The 22,695-nt window shown below is 43.1% G+C and overlaps 1 protein-coding gene across 11 annotated transcripts in view; it reads left to right on the top strand.

Annotated features, from left to right (window-relative positions):
• Positions 1-22,180, top strand: part of UBAP1 (ubiquitin associated protein 1) — a 74,330-nt gene extending 52,150 nt beyond the window's left edge. For 8 of the 11 annotated variants that reach the window (XM_021064046.2, XM_021064048.2, NM_001267841.1 and 5 more), the window contains 4 exon segments: positions 3,886-4,809; positions 19,202-19,384; positions 20,323-20,424; positions 21,049-22,180. In XM_021064046.2, the coding sequence (XP_020919705.1) occupies positions 3,886-4,809; positions 19,202-19,384; positions 20,323-20,424; positions 21,049-21,189 (1,350 nt within the window). In that variant the 3' untranslated portion in view covers positions 21,190-22,180. 11 annotated transcript variants of the gene reach the window in all.
• Positions 22,181-22,695: the final 515 nt, after the last annotated feature.

Raw genomic sequence — 22,695 nt, 5'->3', positions numbered from 1 at the left:
CCTTTTAGGTTATACAAATAAGTGTTTTTATAGTATATTCAGAGTTGTATAACGATCATTACCATCTAATTCCAGAATGTTTTCATCACCCCAAAAAGAAACCCAGTGCCCATTAGCAGTCAATCCCTATTTTCCCTTTCCCCAGCCCCTGGCAACCACTAAATCTACTTTTTGTCTCTATGAATTTGCCTCTTCTGGAATATCATGTAGATAGAATAATATAATATTTAGTCTTTTATATATGACTATATATAAATATATAGGTGACTGGCTTATTTTACTTAGCATAACGCTTTCAAGTTTTATTCATGTTGTGTGAAGGAAGTATTGGTACTTCATTTTTATGGCTAATTTTCCTTTGTATTGATATACCACGTTTTGTTTATCCATTCATCAGTTCATAGACATTTTTTATTTTACTTTCCAATTTTTGGCTATTATGAATAGTACTGCTATGAACATTTGTATATAGGTTTTTGTGTGGACAAGTATTTTCAGTTTTTCTTGGTATGTATGTAGGAGTGGAATTGCTAGGTCATATGGTAACTATGTTTAACCTTTTAAGGAATTGCCAGACTGTTTTCCACAGTGGCTGCACCATTTTAGAATCTTCCCTACACTGCGTGAAAGTTCCAGATTCTGCACGTCCTTGCCAGTTTATTACCATCTTTTCCCCTAATTACTAATGTTGAATATCTTACATGTTTTTGAATACTGAATTGATACTCCTTTTGCGTATGGAGACTTCATTGGACTAGAAGAGATAGAGATTTCCCTTATGAAGTTTTACCTTTTTCTGTTTGCCTGGTGACTTTTTTATTGGCAAGAAGTAGTCAGTAAATACCTCTCTGTGTGCAGGATACTATTAGCAATATGATTTTAAAAACACCATCTTATTTCACTTGTTCTCATATTCACTGCCTCATTGATTCATTCAGAAAACTTGTTTAGAGTCCTGACTGTTACCATTGTAGGCTTTGCTGGGAATTTTCTGTTTATCTGATCAAGTGTGAAGCACTGTTAAATGCTTGGTACTGTCCCTCTCAGACTCATAGCACCCACAAATAACAGAAGAGGAGATCCAGGCTCCATGCTCCATTCCTGTGTGGGCTAGGTGAAATGTTTTTCTTCTCTAATTACCAATAACACCCTTAAACTATGACTGCCTGGCGTCTCCATAAGGAATTTGGCTGTGGTATTGGGGTAATATTGACGCTGGCTCCCTATATATCCAGAGAAGAGTCAGACCCAGAGCCCTAGACAAATACCTTGAAGCTTCCATAACTTTTTCATATTTATTTGCCTTTGTATGACAGTACATACTTGAGATTTCAGATTAAAAATAATCAAAGCGAGCCAGTAAAACATACATAAAGCCTTGCACCCAGGGTCTAGAAAGTCTTCATTGAATGTGGTGAGGGTGGTCCTTAGTGTCACGGTTTAGAACAGATTCTGGTTCACTCATTCATGGGCTGGAATTGCCATGTAATAGCTGTGTTATCTTGTGAAGATTTCTTTCTTTTTTTTTTTTTTTTTTTGTCCTTTTGCCTATTCTAGGACTGCTCCTGCGGCATATGGAGGTTCCCAGGCTAGGGGTCTAATCAGAGTTGTAGCTGCCGGCCTATGCCAGAGCCATAGCAACATGGGATCCGAGCCGTGTCTGCGACCTATACCATAGCTTGAGCCAACGCCGGATCCTTAACCCACTGAGCAAGGCCAGGGATCTAACCTGCAACCTCATGGTTCCTAGTTGGATTCGTTAACCACTGAGCCACAATGGGAACTCCTATCTTGTGAAGATTTATTAAAATCTTCAAGCCTTCATTTTATCTGTAAAATGGGGATAATTAAGGTTGTTATAAGGACTAAGTAAAATAATGGCATTTTATAATTCCCGGTACTCCATAAATGTTAGATGCTACTACTATTTATTACTGTATACTCAAACCACATTCTTACTTTTTCATTGTAATATTTCTTTTAATTTTTTCTGCTATTGGGTAAAGGGGATCTACCATACTATTGATCCCTTTTACCCGGTTTTTGTCCTATGCCCCATAACGACTAATCTTTTCTCTGTGTTTGTGTTTTGTTTGCATGTATGTGTGTCTATGTGCATATGTTTATACATTCCACATGTGTAAAATCATGCAGTATTTGTCTTTCACCTTCTGACTTAATTTCAATTAGCATAATACCTTCAAGGTCTGTCCATGTTATTGTAAATGGTTAGGTTTCATCGTTTTTTGTTTTTGTTTTTTAGTTTTTATGGCTGAGTGGTATTCCATTGTGTGTTGTATATATCTATATATAGCTATACATGACACACATCACATCTTTATCTGTTCATCTGACAGTGGGCACTTAGGTTGTATCCATATCTTGGTGTTATAAATAGTGATGAACACAGGGGTGCAGATATCTTTTTGAATTAGTCTTTTTGTATTGTTTGGATGAATACCCAGAAGTGGAATTGCTAGATCATGTGGTAATTCTGTTCTTAATGTTTTGAGGAGTTTCCATACTATTTGCCATAGTGGCTGCTCCAATTTACACACTAGCCAATAGTGTAATGTGAAGGTTCCCTTTCCTCCAGATCCTTTACAACACTTTTCTTGCCTTTTTTTTTTTTTTTTAATGGCCACACCCATGGCATATGGAAGTTCCTAGGCCAGATATTGAATCTGAGCTGAAGCTGTGACCTATACCAGAGCTGAGGCAATGCTGGATCCTTTAACCCACCGTGCGAGGCTGGGAGTCAAACTTGCGTCTCTGCAGTGACCCGAGCTGCTGAAGTTGGTTTCTTAACCCATTGCACCATAGCAGAGAACTCCCTGCCTTTTTGATATTAGCCGTTTCAATGAATATGAAGTGATAACCTGTTTGTGATTTTTGACTTGCATTTCCCTGATAATTAGTGATGTTGAACATCTTTTCATGTGCCTTTTGGCCATCTGTATGTCTTCTTTGGAAGAATGTCTATTCAGATCCTCTGGCCATTTTTTAATCAGGATGTTTTTGTTTTTTGTCTGCACTGTAAAATCTTAATTTTTAATCAAGTCTAGATTTCTAAGCAGTTTTCCTGCATTTAGAGTACAGTGTTTATTATAATTTGGTAGTTGTCAATCTGTTGTCAGACTGTCTGGGTTCAGATCCAGCTTCTAGTATTTAACAGCTTTATAACCTTGGACATAGTCCTTGGAAAGTGAGGATACCAATAGTTACCTGCTTCAGTGGATTGTTGAGAAAATCTAGAGAGTTAATACATTGAAAATGCTTAGGATCATGCATGGCACCTTGTAAGTGCTCCTTATTAGAAGCTGTTGTTATTATTGAGCACAGGATCTATTTAGGGTATTGTGCTAGATAGTGGAGACTTTTAGAAGGTCTAAAGCCCAGCTGCTGCCCACAAGAGGCTTGTAACAGTGTTGGGGGAATGTTTAGAGAAAGATTAAAGCTATATGTGGCCACATGTGCTCATCATCAAATGATAGAGACAGATGCTATGTGAGAGTTCAGAGAGAGGAATGGGCCATCAGGAAAGTTTTATAAAGGAGGTGGCTGAATTCTGCCTGAGCCACCAAAGAAGAAATCTAGGAAGGGAAATGGCTTGAGGGGGGAAGAGGTAAGGTAGGTGGCAAGATACATTTGACCTGGTTTAGAGGTGGAGGGAGCTCTTTCTAGTTCATTTCTAGAAGTAACCAAGGAACATATTTTGATTAAATCATATAATTTAGAAACCTTAGTTTTCCTAAGTGGGGATCGAATACTATTTTGCCTCGTTCTCTTGTAGTAGAGTGAGGAAGAAGTGAATTGGATGGGGAGGACTGAGCAGGGGAGGGGCAGCTACCTGGTTTCACACCTTTCTCTGATATACCTTTGCAGTATGACTTCTCTTTGGAAAAGAAAACCATTGAGTGGGCTGAAGATATTAAGAAAATCCAAGAGGCCCAATGGGAAGCAGAACGCAAGGCTGAGGAAGCAGAAGCTAAAGTGAATTCTAAGAGTGGCCCAGAGGGAGACAGCAAACTGAGCTTCTCCAAGACTCCCGGTGCAGCCATAATGCCACCTCCTATCAATCCCATCCTTGCCAGCTTACAGCACAACAGCATCCTCACCCCAACTCGGGTCAGCAGCAGTGCCACGAAACAGAAAGTTCTCAGCCCTCCCCACACAAAGGCAGATTTCAATCCTGCTGATTTCGAGTGTGAGGAAGACCCATTTGATAATCTGGAGTTAAAAACTATTGATGAGAAGGAGGAGCTGAGAAACATTCTGGTAGGAACCACTGGACCCATCATGGCTCAGTTGTTGGACAGTAACTTGCCTAGAGGCGGCTCAGGGTCAGTGTTACAGGATGAGGAGGTCCTGGCATCCCTGGAGCGGGCAACCCTAGATTTCAAGCCTCTTCACAAACCCAATGGCTTTGTAACCTTACCACAGTTGGGCAACTGTGAAAAGATGTCGCTGTCTTCCAAAGTGTCCCTCCCCCCTATCCCTGCAGTAAGCAATATCAAGTCTCTGTCGTTCCCTAAACTTGACTCTGATGACAGCAGTCAGAAGACAGCCAAGATGGCAAGCACTTTCCATAGCACATCCTGCCTCCGCAGTGGCACGCTCCGGAATTCCCTAAAGCCTTCCACCCAAAGCAGTGCCAGTGAGCTCAATGGGCATCATACTCTTGGGCTTTCAGCTTTGAACTTGGACAGTGGCACAGAGGTGCCAACCCCAGCCCCTTCCCAGATGCCTTCCCTCTCTGTCTTGTCTATGTGCACAGAAGAATCATCACCTCCAAATACAGGTCCCATGGTAAGCCTTTCTTTTTTTTTTTTTAATGGCTGTACATGGAAGTTCTTGGTCTGGGGGTCAAATTGGAGTTATAGCTGCAGTCCACACCACAGCCACAGCAGTGCCAGATCCGAGCCACATCTGCAATGTACACTGCAGCTTGTAGCAGCGCAGGATCCTTAACCCACTGAGTGAGGGGCAGGGATGGAACCTGCATCCTCATGGACACTGTGTTGGGTGCTTAACCTACTGAGCCACAACAGGAACTCTTTAAGCCTTTTAAAGCCCCCCAAATTAAAACTCCATAGATTCTAAATTCTACCTAGCAGTTGCCACTCTCACATTCTTCTTTTCAAGGTTTAAGGCAGGATGGGGCATGACCAAGTTGACCTTGCTTACATTAGGTGTATGTAATTCTGGTTATTTTTCTGGGGACAGGGATTATTAATTTTGCACCTGATTTGGTTAATTGTTCCTCCCTGCATCTTTTTGGTCTTTTTCTTCAGAAAGATAATGTGTATCATGTGAATGATGTTTTCTTGCCAAATCACTTTTTTTTCTTCTGTGCAGCCATGTCTTCTTGTGTTTGTACTTTTTAAAGGCTTGCTTTCATTGTACCTTTTGACTTTTTCCTATGACCTTTCTTAATTTTTTGAAAGTTGCTTATATCTTCTGTCTTCTCCCTGCCTTCTCCTCTCCATCTCCTTCTGCCCTGAAGTTTGGTTCTTGTGTGTTCCATGGTTTGACTATTTGGGGTTGTTTCTTTAGCCTCGGTGGTACTTTATTTTATTTTATTTTTTTTTTTTTGTCTCTTTTTAGGGCTACACCCATGGCATATGGAGGTTCCCAGGCTAGGGGTCTAATCGGACCTGTTGCTGCCAGCCTATGCCAGGGCCACAGCAGTGCCAGATCCGAGCCACGTTTTCGACCTACGCCACAGCTCACGGCAACGCCGAATCCTTAACCTGTTGAGTGAGGCCAGGGAGTGTACCCGCAACCTCATGGTTCCTAGTCAGATTTGTTTCAGCTGTGCCATGAGGGGAATTCCTCCGTGGTACTTTAGTAACTGGGGCATAATTTGTTTTGGAAGTTCAGGCAGAAGGTGGAGATTTGTCATTTTTAAACCTATAGGTTTTAATCCCACAATTCTTTTTCTTTTTCGTTTTTTTTTTTTTTTTTTTTTTTTTTTTAAGGGCCTCACCACAGCACAGGGAAATTCCCAGGCTAGGGCTTGAATCTGAGCTGTGATTACAGGCCTACACCATAGCAACACCAGAGTTGAACCACATCAGTGACCTATACCGCATCTCATGGCAATGCTGGATCCTTAACCCACTGAGTGAGGCCAAGGATCAAACCCACATTCTTGTGGATACTAGTCGGGTTTGTTACCGCTGAGTCAAAATGGGAACTCTTTTATTTTGTTACTGCTCAGAATTGTGCCCTTTTCTCCAAAGGAGAAGGTTGGAACTCACATTTAGTGTTAAAGGGTAGATTGATAGAAAAGTTGTAACTTGTCTCATGTTGAAGAAAATCTGATTTTGTCACATACAAAAGTGGATATACAGGGAAGTTACTTTATTTGATGTGATTGTTTCAGCAGCACAGAACAATACATTATTGCATTATAAAATAGAAATCAGGGAGTTCGCATTGTGGCTCAGCGGTTAACCAGTGTAATCCCTGAGGATGTGGGTTTGATCCCTAACCCTGCTTAGTGGGTTGAGGATCTTGTATTGCTGTGGCTGTGGCACAGTCCAGCAGCTACAGTTCCTATTGAACCCTTAGCCTGGGAACCTCCATATGTCACAGGTGTGGCCCTAAAAAGACAGATAAATAAATAAATAATAGAAATCAGAGAAGTCCAAGAACCTTTTTTTTTTAAGTGATAGCGTATCAAGATAGTATTTAGAGCCAGAAGGGAGGCTGATTGTACTGGTGGGATATCTCTCAGAGACCATAATAAGCCTGCTATTAGCTGGTAGAAAAGATGAACCTCCCCCTGCCTTACAAGGAATGCAAGGTCCTAGCAGTGACATTCTTGGTAAATGATTGTCTCTGTGTGAGTGCTTCCATTGTCAGCTTACTGCTGCCAGTAAACTGCTGTGGACCTTGGCCAGATAAACTCCATAGAGTGCCTAATCTCTAGGGTAGGTAGGCCTGTCCTCATTCCTCCTGGTTTGTGGTGGGGCTCTGGTTAGCAGGATATTCCTCTTTGTAACTCATTGTATGCTTTAGAGAAATTGGAAGTACTGTGAAAGGTTAGGGATCCTCAGTGGACCCCTCTGTCCCTGCCCCCGCATCAACCGAAAGAGTGTTCGAGTAAACCATTTAAAGACCAAAGCCGGTGAACTAATTGCAGAGGGCGTTTCTCAAACCAGAGCTCTCTTCATTCTGATTGTGGAGTTTCTTTTGGGCTCATTTTAGGGTATTCTTTATTCTGGCCTGGGGACTTGCTACCTTCAGGGGGGCAGATATAAACAGCAGGGAGTTTTGGTGATTTTTTAAGAAAGTCTTGACTCTTTCCCCCAGGGTACAAAGCCTAGTTTCCATCCTGGCCCTGTCTCTTAGTGTGAGTCCTTGAGGCCCACAGGAAGAAACTTTTTCAGTGACAGAAGCACTTCTCTCCAAGATAGTGATTTAAGGCAGAGAGGTGTGGTGGTGGTGGTCAGCTGTATACACCTTTCACATAGGAACTCATAGGAAGGTGTTCCTGGAATTGCTTTTTGTTGGCTTTCAGGCCCAGGGTTTGGGTTTCATTTTTCAGATTTTGATTTCATGTTGTACTGTTTATATAAACACATCTTAGAAATTGAGGACTCCATAGGGTCATCTTGAGAGGAATAATCTTGTGATGTGTCCAGCTTGGAACTTCCTGACCCAACCATAGCCAGTTCTCTTCCCACTGCCTCTCAGCCCTTCAAGGGGCCTTGCTGTGGTTAGGCTCAGTTCTGTCTTTGGGTTCTCTTTCTCCAGGTAAGGATAGACATTCCCCATTCTTTCACAGTTACTTTGGTAGAATATTCCTGCTTCCCGTATACTTTTGAGTTCTCAATTAACGAATCATGGCCATGAAGCATATGAGTAGTGCCAGTTTGCTCTTAAAAAAACTTTTTTTTTTTTTTTTGTCTTTTTGCCATTTCTTGGGCCGCTCCTGCGGCATATGGAGGTTCCCAGGCTAGAGGTCTAATCGGAGCTGTAGCTGCCAGCCTATGCCAGAGCCACAGCAACGCGGGATCTGAGCCGAGTCTGCAACCTACACCACAGCTCACGGCAACGCCAGATCGTTAACCCCCTGAGCAAGGGCAGGGACCAAACCCGCAACCTCATGGTTCCTAGTCCGATTCGTTAACCACTGCGCCATGACAGGAACTCCTCCTCTTAAATTTTATTTTAAATAATTAAATAGTTTTTTTTAAAAACTCAGTGAATTTTATTATATTTATAGTTGTATAGCCATCATCATAACCCAGTTTTACAACATTTACATTTTGAACCCCCAGCCCATCCTTCTCACCACAACCTGTCTCCTTTGGTAACCATAAGTTTTTCAGAGTCTGCTAGTCAGTTTCTGTTCTGCAAAGAAGTTAATTTTATCTTTTTTTTTAGATTCCACATAAAAGTGATAGCATATGACGTTTGTGGCTCACTGTCTAACTTTACTTAACATGATAATTTCTAGGTCCATGCATGTTGCTGCAGATTTATTTCATTCCTTTTTATGACTAATATTCCATTGTGCATATGTACCACATCTTCTTTATCCAATTCTGTCAGTGGACATTTAGGTTGCTTCCATGTCTTGACTGTTATATATAGTGCTGCAGTGAGCATTGGGATACATGTATCTTTTCAAGTCATGGTTTTCTCTGACTAGATGCCCAGAAGTGGAATTGCTGGATCAAATGGTAATTCCATTTTTAGTTTCTTGAGGAATCCCCACACTGTTTTCTATAGAGGTTGCACCAATTTACATTCCCACCAACAATGTAATAGGGTTACCTTTTCTCCACACTCTCTCTAGTATTTATTGTTTGCAGACTTTTTGATGATGGCCATTCTGCCTGGTGTAAGGTGGTACCTCATAGTAGTTTTGATTGCATTTCTCTAATAATTAGTGATATTGAACATCTTTTCATGTGTTTTTTGGCCATCTGTATGTCTTCTTTGGAGAATTGTCTGTTCAGATCTTCTGCCCATTTTTTGATGGGGTTGTTTGTTTTTTTTGGTATTGAGCTGCTGGAGGTGTTTCTATACTTTGGAGATTAATCCCTTGTCAGTTGCTTCATTTGCAAAGATTTTCTCCCATTCTGTGGGTTGTCTTTTCTTTTTGTTTAGTGTTTCCTTTGCTGTGCAGAAACTTTTAAGTTTAAGTCCCATTTGTTTGCTTTTGTTCTTATTGTCATTACTCTAGGAGGTGGATCTGAGAAGATACTGCTGTGCTCTATGTTGGAGAGTGTTTGGCCTATGTTTTCCTCTAAGAGTTTTGTAGTGTCTGGTCTTATATTTAGGTCTTTATTCCATTTTGAGTTTATTTTTGTGTATGGTGTTAGGGAGCATTCTGATTTCCTTGTTTTACATGTGGCTGTCCAGTTTTCCCAGCACCACTTATTGAAGGGACAGTCTTTTCTCCATTTTATATTCTTGCCTCCGTTGTAGATTAGTTGACTGTAGGTGTGTGGGTTTAATTCTGGGCTTTCTCTCCAGTTCTACTGATATATATTTCTATTTTTTTGCCAGTACCATACTGTTCTGATGACTGTAACTTTATAGTATAGTCTGAAAACAAGGAGCCTGATTCCTCCAGCTCCATTTTTCTTTTTCAGGATGTCTTTGGCTATTCTGGGTCTTTTGTGCTTCTAAACAAACTTTAAGAGATATTTTGTTCTAGTTCTGTGAAAAATGCCATTGGTAATTTCATAGGAATTGCATTGAAACTGTAGATTGCCTTTGGCAGTATAGTCATTTTGAATAGTATTGATTCTTCCAATCCAAGAGCATGGTATAACTTTCCATCTGTTTGTGTCATCTTTGATTTCTTTTTTTCTTTCTTTTTTCTTTTTTTTTTTTTTTTTGTCTTTTTGCTGTTTCTTGGGCTGCTCCCATGGCATATGGAGGTTCTAAGGCTAGGGGTCTCATTGGAGCTGTAGCCGCCAGCCTACGTCAGAGCCACAACAACACGGGATCCAAGTCGCATCTGCAATCTACACGACAGCTCACGGCAATGCTGGGTCCCAATCCACTGAGCAAGGCCATGGATCGAACCTGCAACCTCATGGTTCCTAGTTGGATTCATTAACCACTTTGCCACCATGGGAACTCCCTGATTTCTTTCATCAGTGTCTTACAGTTTTTGGAGTACAGGTCTTTTGTCTCTTTTAGGTAGGTTTATTTCTAGGTATTTTATGCTTTGTGATGTGTTGCTAAATGGGATTGTTTCCCTATTTCTCTTTCTGATCTTTCATTGTTAGTATATAGAAATGCAGTTGATTTCTTTGTATTAATTTTGTATCCTGAAACTTTACCAAATTCATTGATGACCTCTAACAGTTTTCTGGTAGCGTCTTTAGGATTTTCTAGTATAGTATCATGTTGTCTGCAAACAGTGATAGTTTTAGTTTTTCCTTCCTTTCCAATTTGGATTCCTTTTCTTTCTTTTTCTTCTGTGATTGCCATTGCTAGGACTTCCAAAACTATGCTGAATCATGCTGGCAAGAGTAGACATACTTGTCTTGACTCTGAGCTTAGTGGTAATTCTTTCAGCTTTTCACCATTGAGAATGATATTAGTGGAGTTCCCATCATGGCTCAGCAGTTAGCAAACCCAACTAGCATCCGTGAGGATGCAGGTTCAATCCCTGGCCTTGCTCCGTGGGTTAAGGATCTCATGTTGCTGTGAGCTGTGGTGTAGGTTGCAGAGGCAGCTTGGCTCCAGCATTGCTGTGGCTGTGGTGTAGGCCTGTGGCTTCAGCTCTCATTGGACCCCTAGCCTGGGAACCTTTATACACCATGGGCAAGGCCCTAAAAAGACAAAAGATAAAAAAAAAAAAAAAAAAAAAAAAAGAATGCTGTTAAGCTATGGGTTTGTTATGTACGGCGTTTATCATTTTGAGATAGGTTCCCTGTATGCCCACTTTCTAGAGGGTTTTTTTTTTTTTTTTTTTTTTAAATCAGAAATGGGTGTTGGGTTTTGTTAAAAACTTTTTCTGCATCTATCAAGAGGATCATATGGTTTTTACACTTCTGTTTATTAATGTGTTGATTGATTTGTGGATATTGAAAATCCTTGCATCGTGGGATAAATCCCACTTGATCACAGTGTATGATCTTTTTACCGTATTGCTGGATTTGGTTTGCTAGTATATTGCTGAGGATTTTTGCACCTATGTTCATCAGTGATATTGGCCTGTAATTTTTTTGTGGTGTCTTTGTCTGGTTTTGGTATCAGGGTGATGGTGGCTTCATAGAATGCGTTGGGGAGTGTTGCTTCCTCTGCAGTTTTTTGGGATAGTTTCAGAAGGATAGGTGTTAATGTGTCTCTAAATTTTTTTTTGTTCTTTTCTAAGTTTTTGATAGAATTCTTGTGTGAAGCCATCTGATCCTGGACTTTTGTTTGTTGGAAGTTTTTTGTTTTCGCTTTTTTCTTTTTTTTTTTTTTAAGGGCCACACCCAGGGCACATGGAAGTTCCAGGCTAGGGGTTGGGTCAGAGCTACAGCTGCCAGCTTAAGCCATAGCTCATGGCAGCTCGGGATCCCTGAACCACTGATTGAGGCCAGGGATTGAACCTGCATCCTCATGGATAGTAGTCAGATTTGTTTCTTCTCTGCCACAACTGGCATTCCCTGTTGGAAGTTTTTTAATCGCAGTTTCAATTTCAGTACTTGTGATTGGTCCATTCATCTTGGTTTAGTCTTGGAAGGTTGTACTTTTTTTTTTTTTTTTTTTTTTTTTTGTCTTTTTGCTATTTCTTGGGCCGCTCCCACGGCATATGGAGATTCCCAGGCTAGGGGTCTAGTCGGAGGTGTAGCCACCGGCCTACACCAGAGCCACAGCAACACGGGATCTGAGCCGCATCTGCAACCTACACCACAGCTCACGGCAACGCCAGATCCTTAACCCACTGAGCAAGGGCAGGGACCGAACCCGCAACCTTATGGTTCCCAGTCGGATTCGTTAACCATTGCGCCACGACGGGAACTCCGGAAGGTTGTACTTTTTAAGAATTTATCCATTTCTTCTAGGTTGTCCATTTTATTGTCATGTAGTTGTTTGTATTAGTCTCTTATCCTTTATATTTCTGTGATGTCCTTTTTAACTTCTTTCTCATTTCTAATTTTATTGATTTGAGTCCTCTCTTTTTTTTCTTGATAAGTCTGGCTGAAGGTTTCTTTTGTTGATCTTTTCAGAGAGCCAGCTTTTGGTTTCACTCATCTTTTCTGTAGTTTTCTGCTGAGACCAGCTCAGCAGGATGGGGCTGAAGAATGGGTGCTGTGAAACTTAAGGAAAAAAGTTAACATAAAACAAGACAGACATTTATCTTAAATAAAGGTGGGAACCGGGGGACTCAAGGTCTCAGGGACCAAGAGCACTGCCTCAAGAAACCACACTGCTTTTATTGTGCTCTCTAGGATGACATCAAGTGAGGAGGGGCTATGGGTGGAGGATATAGGGTTTGTTTACTATTTTATAAGTTCTTTTTTTATTTTAAAAGCCACTTAGCTGGTAGAAGGTTAAGCTTTTACTCTGACCTTTAGGCACATAACAATCATTAGCATTTGAGTTAGCTATCTATGCATAGCATTCCAGAGAATCCTCACTGTGCTTCCCCAAAAGGCATGCCTAGGTTTGCACCTTGGTTCTCTTTGCTAATGCATGTTCTGCTAACCACCACTTATAAACCACTTGGCCATGGTGTTCCTCTTTGGGTTTAATTTATATGGTACTTGTTTTGCTTCCTGGATTTGAGTGAGTGATTCCTTTCCCATATTAAGGAAATTTTTGGCTATTATCTCTTCAGATAGTTTCTCTGGCCCTTTCTCTCTTTTCCTTCTGGCACCCCTATAATATGGATGCTGGTGAGTTTAATGTTGTCCCAGAGTTCTCTTAGACTGTCTTCATTTCTTTTCAATCTTTTTTTCTCTTTTCTGTTCCTTGTCAGTGATTTCCACTAGTCTGTCTTCCACTTTGCTTATTTGTTCTTCTGCCTCTTTTATTCTGCTTACTGTTCCCCTCTAGTGAACTTTTAATTTCAGTTATTGTATTTTGCATCTCTGCCTTCATCTTTTTTTTTTTGTCTTTTTAGGTCTGCACCCACAGCACATGATGGTTCACAGGCTAGGGGTCAAATTGGAGCTGTAGCCACTGGCCTATGCTATAGCCACAGCAAAGCCAGTTCTGAGCTGTGTCTGCAACCTACACCACAGCTCACAGCAATGCCAGATCCTCAACCCACTGAGTAAGGCCAGGGGTCAAACCTGCATACTCATGGATACTAGTCAGATATGTTTCCATGAAGCCACAATGGGAACTCCTCTGCCTGCTTAACCCTTAACTCTTCTATTTCTTCGCTCAGTGTTTCTTGTAATTTATCAGTCTTTGGTTCCAGTTTATTTCCAAGATCTTGAATCATCTTTACTATCATTAGTCCAAAGGCTTTTTCATGGAGGTTTGTAGTCTTGAGATCACTTAGCTCATTTTCTGGTTTTTTTTTTTTTTTTTTTGGATCCCTTATCTGAGTCATATTTCTCTGCCTTTTCATTTTGTGTAGATTTTGGGTATGGTCTCCATTTTGCAGAGGATAGGGTTTGTGGCCTCTCTTGTTTCTGCTGTCTGCCTCCCTTGTGGCTGAAGTTCATATGGGGGCTTGCTGTAGGTTTCCTGATGGGAAGGATTGGTGCCTGCCCACTGGTAGGTGGAGCTAATTCTTATCCCTCTGGTGGGTGGGGCTTTGTGTGAGATTAGAGGCAGCTCTGTGCCTCAGGGGTTTTTAGGCAGCCTATTAGCTGATGGGTGGTGCTGTGTTCCCACCCGGTTTGTTGTTTGGCCTGGGGCTTCTCAGTCCTGATGGGTAGGGCCAGATTTTTCCCAAATGGCCAGCTTTAGAGGAGGTCATGCTGATGATTATTCCTGAGAACTTTGCCTCCAGTGTCCTTCCCCCACAATGCCACAGTCACCCTGTTTACCCAGGAGATCCTCCAAGGACTGCAGGCAGGTCTGACCCAGATTCCTGTGGAGTCTCTGCTTTGCCCTGGGAGCAGTGCGCATGAAAGCTTGTATGCACCTTCCAAGAGTGGAGCTCCTGCGCACAAGCCCTGCTGGCCCTCAGTGCCAAATGCTTCAGGGGCTCCTCCTCCCTATGCCAGATCCCCAGGTGTGGGAAACTGATGTGGGGCTCAGAACACTCACTCTGTGGGTGAGCCTTTGCCACATAGTTACTTTCCAGTCTGTGGAAGTATGGATTTGCCTGTATCACATAATCAACCCTCCTGCTGTCTCAATGTGGCCTCCTGTCTTCTGTAGTAGGATATCTTTTTTGATCGTTTGCAGTCTATTTGGTTGAAGGTTTGTTCAGCAGTTGGTTGTAGTTTTGTTGCTTTTATGAGAGAAGGTGAGCTCCAGTCCTTCTACTCTGCCATCTTAATCCCCTCTTGAGCTCCCTTGAAAGAATGGCGTGACTCATTTTAGTAGGCAGGGGGAGTTGGGAACCTTTCAGGCAAAGATACAGTATTTTAAAAGGCATGGAAGCTATTGGGGTTGCAGTTTATCTACCACTGTGTTGTCAAAAAGTTACTGTTTTATTTGCTCACAGTTCTGTGAGTCCAGTACTTGGGCTGGGCCTAGTTAGATGATGCTGGTCTCACCTGAGACCCTCCTCATAGGGCTGCAGTCATCTGGTGGTGCCCCTGGGGTTAAGTGGTCTCAGATGGCTTCCCTCATGTGTCTGGTTTTGATGATGGCTGTTGGCTGGGGTTCTTCACACGGTAGCAGAAGAGTTCCCCAAGCATGACAGAAGCTGCAAGGGCTCTTGAGGACTTGGCGTGGAAGTCACACAGTGTCAGTGTCACTTCTACAGTATTCTGTCAGCCAGAATGTGTCACAGGCCAGCCTAGATACTACAACAGGAAAAATAAATTCTATCTCTTGATGGAAGGACCTGCAAAGAATTTGTGACTTGTTTTAATCTACCACAAATGGAAAAGGGCAGGATGAGTTTAGAATGTGTTACTTAGACCCTTTGGCCGTTTTTTTTAACCTTAGTGGTATTTCCCAAAGTTTATTACACAAAGTCCTTTAATCATCATTATTACCTGGCCCTGACCTCTTTGTTTCTCCTAGAATGAAAATAAAGTATAAATTAAAACGAAGAACAGAAAAGCTTTACCAAGGACGAATTGAGTTCTTAAAACTCTGAATTATAAAATTTAAGAGAACGTATAACTTACTTTTGAACATTCTTATAAACTTGTACTTGATGAATGGTGCTATGGAGAACTCCACAGGGTTCTAACTTTAATAATAGACCAGGATTACTATATCATTTGTTAGTACTTAAATAATTTCTATATATATAGACTCCTTTAGCTTTTCAGTGTTTGAATCTGTTGGATCATTTGTCATGTTGCCATTGCTTTAATACTTACATTCCTCCATCTCTAGATTTTAAAAAATGAACTTACTGAAGTTCCTGCTGTGGCACAGGGGAAACAACCCGACTACTATCCATGAGGACACAGGTTCCATTCCTGGCCTCGCTCATTGGGTTAAGGATCCGGTGTTGCTGTGAGCTGAGGTTTAGGTCAGAGGTGCGGCTCAGATCTGGCATTGCTGTGGTGTAGACTGGCAGCTGTAGCTCCAATTCAGCCCGTAGCCTGGGAACTTCCATACGCTGAGAGTGTGGCCCTAAAAAGCAAAAAAAAAAAAAAAAAGCTTATTTTTATCAAAGTAATGCAAGCACATGTTAATTACATTAAGTAGAATTTAAAAGGTTTACATTAAAGAACAGTTCCCTTTCTCACCTCTCCTGAGTTCCAGTTTGGCTTTCCTTAGTCATTTTTAATTTTAGCTGTTTTCCCTGGGATTTATCTCTATTTCTAAATAAGATGCTTGTATTACTTTTCCTAATAAATTTATCAATTTTAGATAAATTTTTACTTCCTATTACAGTGATTGAGGATTTACTTATAGTAGCCCCTCCTCCATCTTCTTCCCATATCCTCTATATCATGTTTATATCACAAATTTTGGTTCAGTTAATGTTATTGTTCACATTATGATTGGGTAAATATTGATTGCTGAGGTCAAGTGGTATACCATGATGATGATAAGATGATGATGATGTGGTGATGATGATTTTTGGGGGGTACATTTTTGTTTCTCATAGTTTAACTGCCCCCATCTAAAAATTCTGCATCTAGGGTGTTCCCGTTGTGGCTTAGTGGGTTATCAAGCCGACTGGTATCCACGAGGATGCAGGTTTGATCCCTGGCCTCTCTCAGTGAGTTAAGGATCTGGCATTGGTGTGAGCTGTGGCATGGGCTGGCAGCTTCAGCTGCAATTCAACCCCTAGCCCGGGAACTTATATATTCCACTGGTGTAGTCCTAAAAAGAATAAAAAATAAAAATGCTGCAGTTTCTTTGTACCTATTGCTAATTTTGTCCAAATGCTCCAAAAGAGCTGTCAGAAACTTAATGATAATTTTCTCATTCATTTACATTCAGATATGTTGGTTAACCTGTCTGTTTTTGAGTCCTTAAATATCCAAAAATGTCTTAATTTTACCCTTGTGTGTATAATTGTTTAGCTGGATTTAGATTGCTTAGTTGAAGATTGTTTTCCTTTTAAAAATTTTAAGACATTGCTCCCTTAAAAAGAAAAAAAAAAAACAAAACACTTTCAAATACTTTATGTTGAAGTATAAGCTCCAGTAATTTCTAGCTATACTGTACCATTCTGATATCTACTGCTACTCCTATAAGCTTTTGGGATCTTTTCTTCATTTCTGGAGATTTGTTCATTCATTGTGCCTGGCCCTCCCTGATCCTTTCAAACTAAGGCTTAGCTCCGTTTGTTTTTTGTTTTTTTGGTTTGTTTGTTGGTTGGGTTTCTTTTTTTTTTAGGGCTGCCCCATGCTAGGGGTCGAATTAGAGCTACAGCTCACCACAACACCAGATCCTTAACCCACTGAGTGAGGCCAGGTTGAATCCTCGACCTCATGGTTCCTAGTCAGCTTCATTTCTGCTCTGCCACAGTGGGAACTCCTCAGCTCAGTTTTCAAATCTTTTAAATAAAAATTTCACTTTAGTTTAAATTTCCAAGTGCTTTGTTTTTTCCCTCTTTTGGTTTGTGTCTTATGCTAGTGTCTTTCTTTTCATGTTTAAGAGTGAGGCATTAAAATAAAAGCAAAAGTGGGGGAATGTGTACATTAGGGTGTGCTTGCTGATCATTAAGATTTACTATAGGTTGAAGGGTAGTTGGCTTTGAAGGGTGCTGTAGACTGTCAACATGAGAAGGTCTTGGGGGGCTATTACAGTTTATCCAGAGAATTCTGCATTAGGGCCAAAGAAGGTGTGGAAGGCTTGTGTAGACTCTCTGGCTCTTGCATCTGTCTCAGCCATATGCGGTGCCTATTGTCCTCCGCTTTGATGTTGGTTCACATTATCTAGAGACTAGACCTTCCTACAGAAGGTGGGGAAGGTCTGCTCTGATCTCTTCTTTTGTGCCTTGCCTTGTCCCAAAAGCATGTGTTACCTCCGAATGCCAAACCGCTTCTGGGTCTCCAGGGGCTGGTGAACTGACCCTCCTGTTTCCATTTTAACTTCACTGCCTCTGCCAGCTACTCTGCCTCCATTAGCATTCCACATTCTAAAAATTTCATTGACACGTTGTCCACTGCTGTTCCCTCTTTGTCTTTGATATCAAAGGTTAGGGTTTTAATTGTTTTATCATCATTTTAGTGCCTTTGGAGGGGAGGAAAATTAGTGTCAGTTTACTGTGTTAAATAAAATCCCCCTTTTGAAATCCTAATAGACCTCCATTTATTCAGTAACTGTTGATCAAGGCTCTGTAAGTTTCAAGTTTGAGAGCCAGGTCCTGGGTATTCAGAAATACATGTGATATGGCACCTAACTTCTAGGAGCGCATACGGTATGTAATAAATACTGTGCCAGTAGTGTGACCAAAATGCTGTTGGCTGTTGGCCCAGGTAGAGCCTGCCCCTGAAAAGACAGATACAGTCTTGGGGCCTACAAAGTGGCCAGAATGGTTTGACCCCAGTCCTCATGCCCTGTCGTGACTCCTATAACATAATGACTGAGCCTCGTGAATGGGCTGCCTAGAGTGTGATGGGTGAGATGGTTAAACAAACAACAGGCTTTAAGACCCGTTATGGCTTTTCCCAGCTGACTGGGAGGAGAGCATCTGGTTATAGCTATATAACTTTAAACATTTTCTAGAATAGTGGACCCCCTGCTTCCTGGGGCAGAATGGGGTGGTGGGGGAAGAAGGAAAAATTCTGGAAACATATTTCCTGTTTCTTGGGAGCTAGGCCAAGCTGTCAAACGCTTGTGACTTTGTTCCCACGGAGGTTCTGTTGTCTTTGCCTTGGGCCTGATTCATTTTCAGAAGTGGGAGAAGGATTTAATCATGGGAATCTGACCACCAGTCAGGCTAGGGGTTAACAAGGTCTGGTCTGGTGGTAGGGAGTATGCTGCCTGCAGCCAGTGCCATTGAGGCAGGGCCCTAGAGACCACATTCTGGGCCTTAAGAGCACAGCCTGGAGTGGGTAGTGGTCCCTCAGTTTTGGCTCTGTAAGGACAGTGGCTGTTGCAAGGAATCAAAGCATGGTGCACAGTGTGGGGCAAAGGTGGCAAAGCGCTGAGCTGGGCAGGTGTGGGAAGGGCGTTGGCAGTCTGCTGAGCCCAGAGGATAGACAGTACTGGGAGAGTCAGCTCAGAATGGGGGTATTTGAAGTGAATGATCCCTCCAGGACACAGATACAGCAGCCTAGGAAAGGGATAACGGGGCCTTGGGGAGAAACCATAGCAGCCAGCATGGGCATCAGTCCTGCAGGCAGTCTTCAGAACTTCTTTCTCCAGCTGAAGCCCAGGGGGTTGGGTGTGGAAGGGCATCTGGCTCTTGAGGTGCTTCCTCACTCTGCAGGGTGGGATGAAGGCAGAGGACAGCCACGCTTGCAGGGGTCATCCCAGCTTTTCTCCCACAGCCAGAGCTCCCTACCTCTCTTCATTCTTCTCCAGGATGTCTGGTCAGAAACCTAGCCCTTACTTCCAGGCAGACTTCTCTCCCGAGCTTGATTAGGTCAGAAATGACAGGCCTCTGGATTGCGCCACCTCAGGGACATCTTTGGGAGCCCAGGTCTGTCTTCTTGTTCTAATCTTCTGGTTTCTCCACCACCAGATCACACCTCCTAATCTTTCAATGTCACAAGTGCCCAATACTCCCGGCTGTCCCCAGGCTTATTCTGAACTGCAGACGCTGTCCCCCAGTGAGCGGCAGTGTGTGGAGACAGTGGTCAACATGGGCTACTCGTATGAGTGTGTCCTGAGAGCCATGAAGAAGAAAGGAGAGAATATCGAGCAGGTGAGTGATTGGTCAGTGGCGGAGGTGTGCATGGGGGGTCATCCCCCCATCTCTGGAGCTGGAGTGGGGGCCAGCCTCTGTCCTAGAGTTGCTCAGATTCAAAGCACCATTGTCCTTATGTTTGGGGGCACTCGGGCTGCTTTGTTGGGGAAACCAGCAGCCTCAGCACGTCTGCTTTGGGGGCTGCTCTGAGACCCAGGCTGAGGGAATGCCCTGGGAATATTGGAGCTGTTGACAGTTACCCAGTTAATTCCTTTCTCTGCTTCTCCTGGGAGGGCACACTAGGCTTGAGGTATGTCAGATGTCTTCTTCCAGAAATGTTTATTCTGTCAGAGTTGCCTAGGGAGTTCCTAAATTTTGGGGGGCACTTTCTGACTTGGGTGGTTTCTCAGAAGACTTTCCTTTCTGGGCTGTGGACTGACGTCGGCTGGGAGGTGTGGGTCAGCTGTGACAGGAATGCCTTTGAAAAGTGGCTACTCATGTTTAGAAGGGCGTGCCTGTCAGCAGGTAGTCACACGGGTCCTGCTGTGTTGGACACAGTTCAAAGTACAAAGTCAAGTCCTCTTTTGATTCTAAGCCAAGCTGGGGAGCAGATGTCATACTTGTTGGTTGTGCATAAGACTTTTGGGAAGCACAGTCAGGATGGGCGGTAGATGCTTAATTAAGCCTTTTTCTTTTTTCTTTTCAGGGCTGTACCCATGGCATATGGAAGTTCTCAGGCTAGGGGTCGAATTGGAGCTACAGCTGCCAGTCTACACCACAGCCACAGTAACGCCAGATCCAGCCACATCTGTGACCTACACCACAGCTCACGGCAATGCTGGATCCTTAACCCACTGAGCGAGCCCAGGGATTGAACCCACGTCCTCATGGATGCTAGTCACATTCGTTAACCACTGAGCCACAACGGGAACGCCTAAACCTTTTTCTTCCCTTAGATTCTCGACTATCTCTTTGCACATGGACAGCTCTGTGAGAAAGGCTTCGACCCTCTTTTAGTGGAAGAGGCTCTGGAAATGCATCAGTGTTCAGAGGAAAAGGTAGGCACCTCATGCTTTATAAGAACCCTCCGGAAAGAACAAAGTCGTCTGTCCTGGGGGTCCTCCTGGACCACAGTCTTTATTCCTTCCACTGACTGTGGGCAGAAGTTGTTGAAGCACAGAACCTCCTGTGTGCATACGGCATTTGGCTAGTTTGGGTGTTAGGCTCAGATAATTGGGTTGAAGACTTATCTAGAAGCCTAGTGGAGGGAAGGGTAAAATCACCATCACCAAAAAAAAAAAAAAAAAAAAAAAAGCAGGCATACTTTGGGATGATGGGGGAGATTGCTCATCACTTCACCTGGCTTGCTTGCTGGAGGGCAGCCCTTTCTGAGACCAGTATCCTCCTGAGTGGGAGCACGGATGCCCACAGTGGGTGGGACCTGAGTAAAGGTCAGCTAGAGTTGGGACTGGGCACACCTTCTGGAGGTTGATTGGCACCCACCTGTCACCCCGGCTTCCTCCATGGCCCTCCTCTGCTTGCTTGGGGACCTCAGAGGGGTTCATGAGGCTCTGGCGAAGGATGCAGACTCCCCCAGCAGTCCCCTTACACACACATTGCTCCACTCAGCTATTTTCTGTGGCTGGAACTCTTTCTTGAGTCTACTCTCTTTTTTCCCTTAGATGATGGAGTTTCTTCAGTTAATGAGCAAATTTAAGGAAATGGGCTTTGAACTGAAAGACATTAAGGAAGTTCTGCTCCTACACAACAATGACCAGGACAATGCTTTGGAAGACCTCATGGCTCGGGCGGGAGCCAGCTGAGATAGGCCTTGCCTAGGCCCTGCCACGGAACCACCCCTGCCAGAGGCCCTGAGCAGCCCATCTGTGGGGAAGGAGAAGGGGTACACTTCTGGATTTTCTTTTGGGGGTGGAAGGTCAGGTGTGGAGACGGTGCTCGCCAGGTCTCTATGAGCCGAGGCCCTGAGCTGGGGAGAAAGTGGGAAAGATTTGGGCAGGCTCATGTGCCCAGAACTGTCCTGGCTCCTTCCATATTAAATGTATTTGTATTTTGAGAAGTGTCCTTCCCACCTTGGCCCTCCAGAGAGACTTCTCTGGTCTTTCTGGGGTCTGTTTGGCCTCAACCGGAACCCACCCCAGCTGCCAGAAGGAGCTGGGGAGAAGGGGTGGGAGGGCCAGACTCAGTGCTGCTTCGGGGCTAGATGTTTTCCTCCTCTGCAAGGGTGGACTGACCTCTAATCCAGGTTGAGTGCAATTGAGAGGTTCTTCCAGGGTTTTGTTTTTTTCCCCCTTCATGTCACTTAGTGTTACACTGGTTCTGCAATGTCTCTGAGGTGCAAAGAATGCCCTTTCCCCTTGGGGCCCTAGTTTGCCTTTTCTGCTAGGCAATTGCATTACTTTCCTGCCCCAGCCTGTTTCTTTTGGTCTGGTTGAGACCACAGTCGTTTGCTACCCAGGATTTTAGAGCCCCCTTGTTCTAGGAACAGTTGTCATTTTAAGAAATCATTGGCCCCTTCCCAGTGCATCAAGTGGGGAAGAAAAAAACAGGCGGTGATTTGGTCACTCAGCACTAACTCCACCTCAGTTCTCCCTGGAGAACAGCCTCTCCCTCCAGCCCTTTGCTCTAGGATGACACAGTAACACCTAGTCATAGAAATCCGTCTCTTTGTTTTGTATTATGTTGTACATCATTAAAGATCTAAATACAGAGGATATACAGTCTTGATGAATCTAATGTAATTTGCTAACTATTTTCATTCTTCAGAGAGAACTACTAATAAAAATCTAAAAGGTATGTCCTGCTGTGATCATTTCTTTATTGCCAAGGGCTCTTTCACGGAGGGGTGGAGGTGAGTGGTTGATGAAGGATTTCCTGCTGAGATTTGCTGGGATTGGAATGGGACCTAACCATTTTCTGTTGTTTCAGTACTTTCTTCAAATTCTGGGAAGGAGCTGTGCCCTGGTTTTTGGTTTGCAAAGGCAGGCCAAGACGGGGGGGTCTCTTTAAACCTGCCCAAGTTTGGTCTCTGGGCCTTCCTGCAAGACTTACTGTGGAGATGAGACAGGCTGGCCTTCAGGGGAATCACCCGGAAATGAGGAACAAGCCCCTTGTCGGGTGAGCACCATCAGGTATATTATGTGTTCCACAGGCAGGATGGATTCAAAACTGCTTCCCCAGCTCTCAGTGGTGCTAGTATATCGATGGCCCTAGATTTATCCCTGAAGTTTCTTGTCCTTATACTTCATACTGTCTTCTAGTCCCCTTCCATGCTCTTGGTTCAGGTGGGTTCTCTAATTTTTTCAGTGATT

Source organism: Sus scrofa, chromosome 10 (genome assembly GCF_054392235.1).
Source record: "Sus scrofa isolate SSC_HxYL_T2T_F1_AM1 chromosome 10, Sscrofa_HxYL_maternal_Yorkshire_Landrace_v2.0, whole genome shotgun sequence".
Classification (NCBI taxonomy): Eukaryota; Metazoa; Chordata; class Mammalia; order Artiodactyla; family Suidae; genus Sus; species Sus scrofa.
The sequence above is the reverse complement of the archived record's forward strand: the minus strand, read 5'-3'. Positions and strand labels throughout refer to the sequence as shown.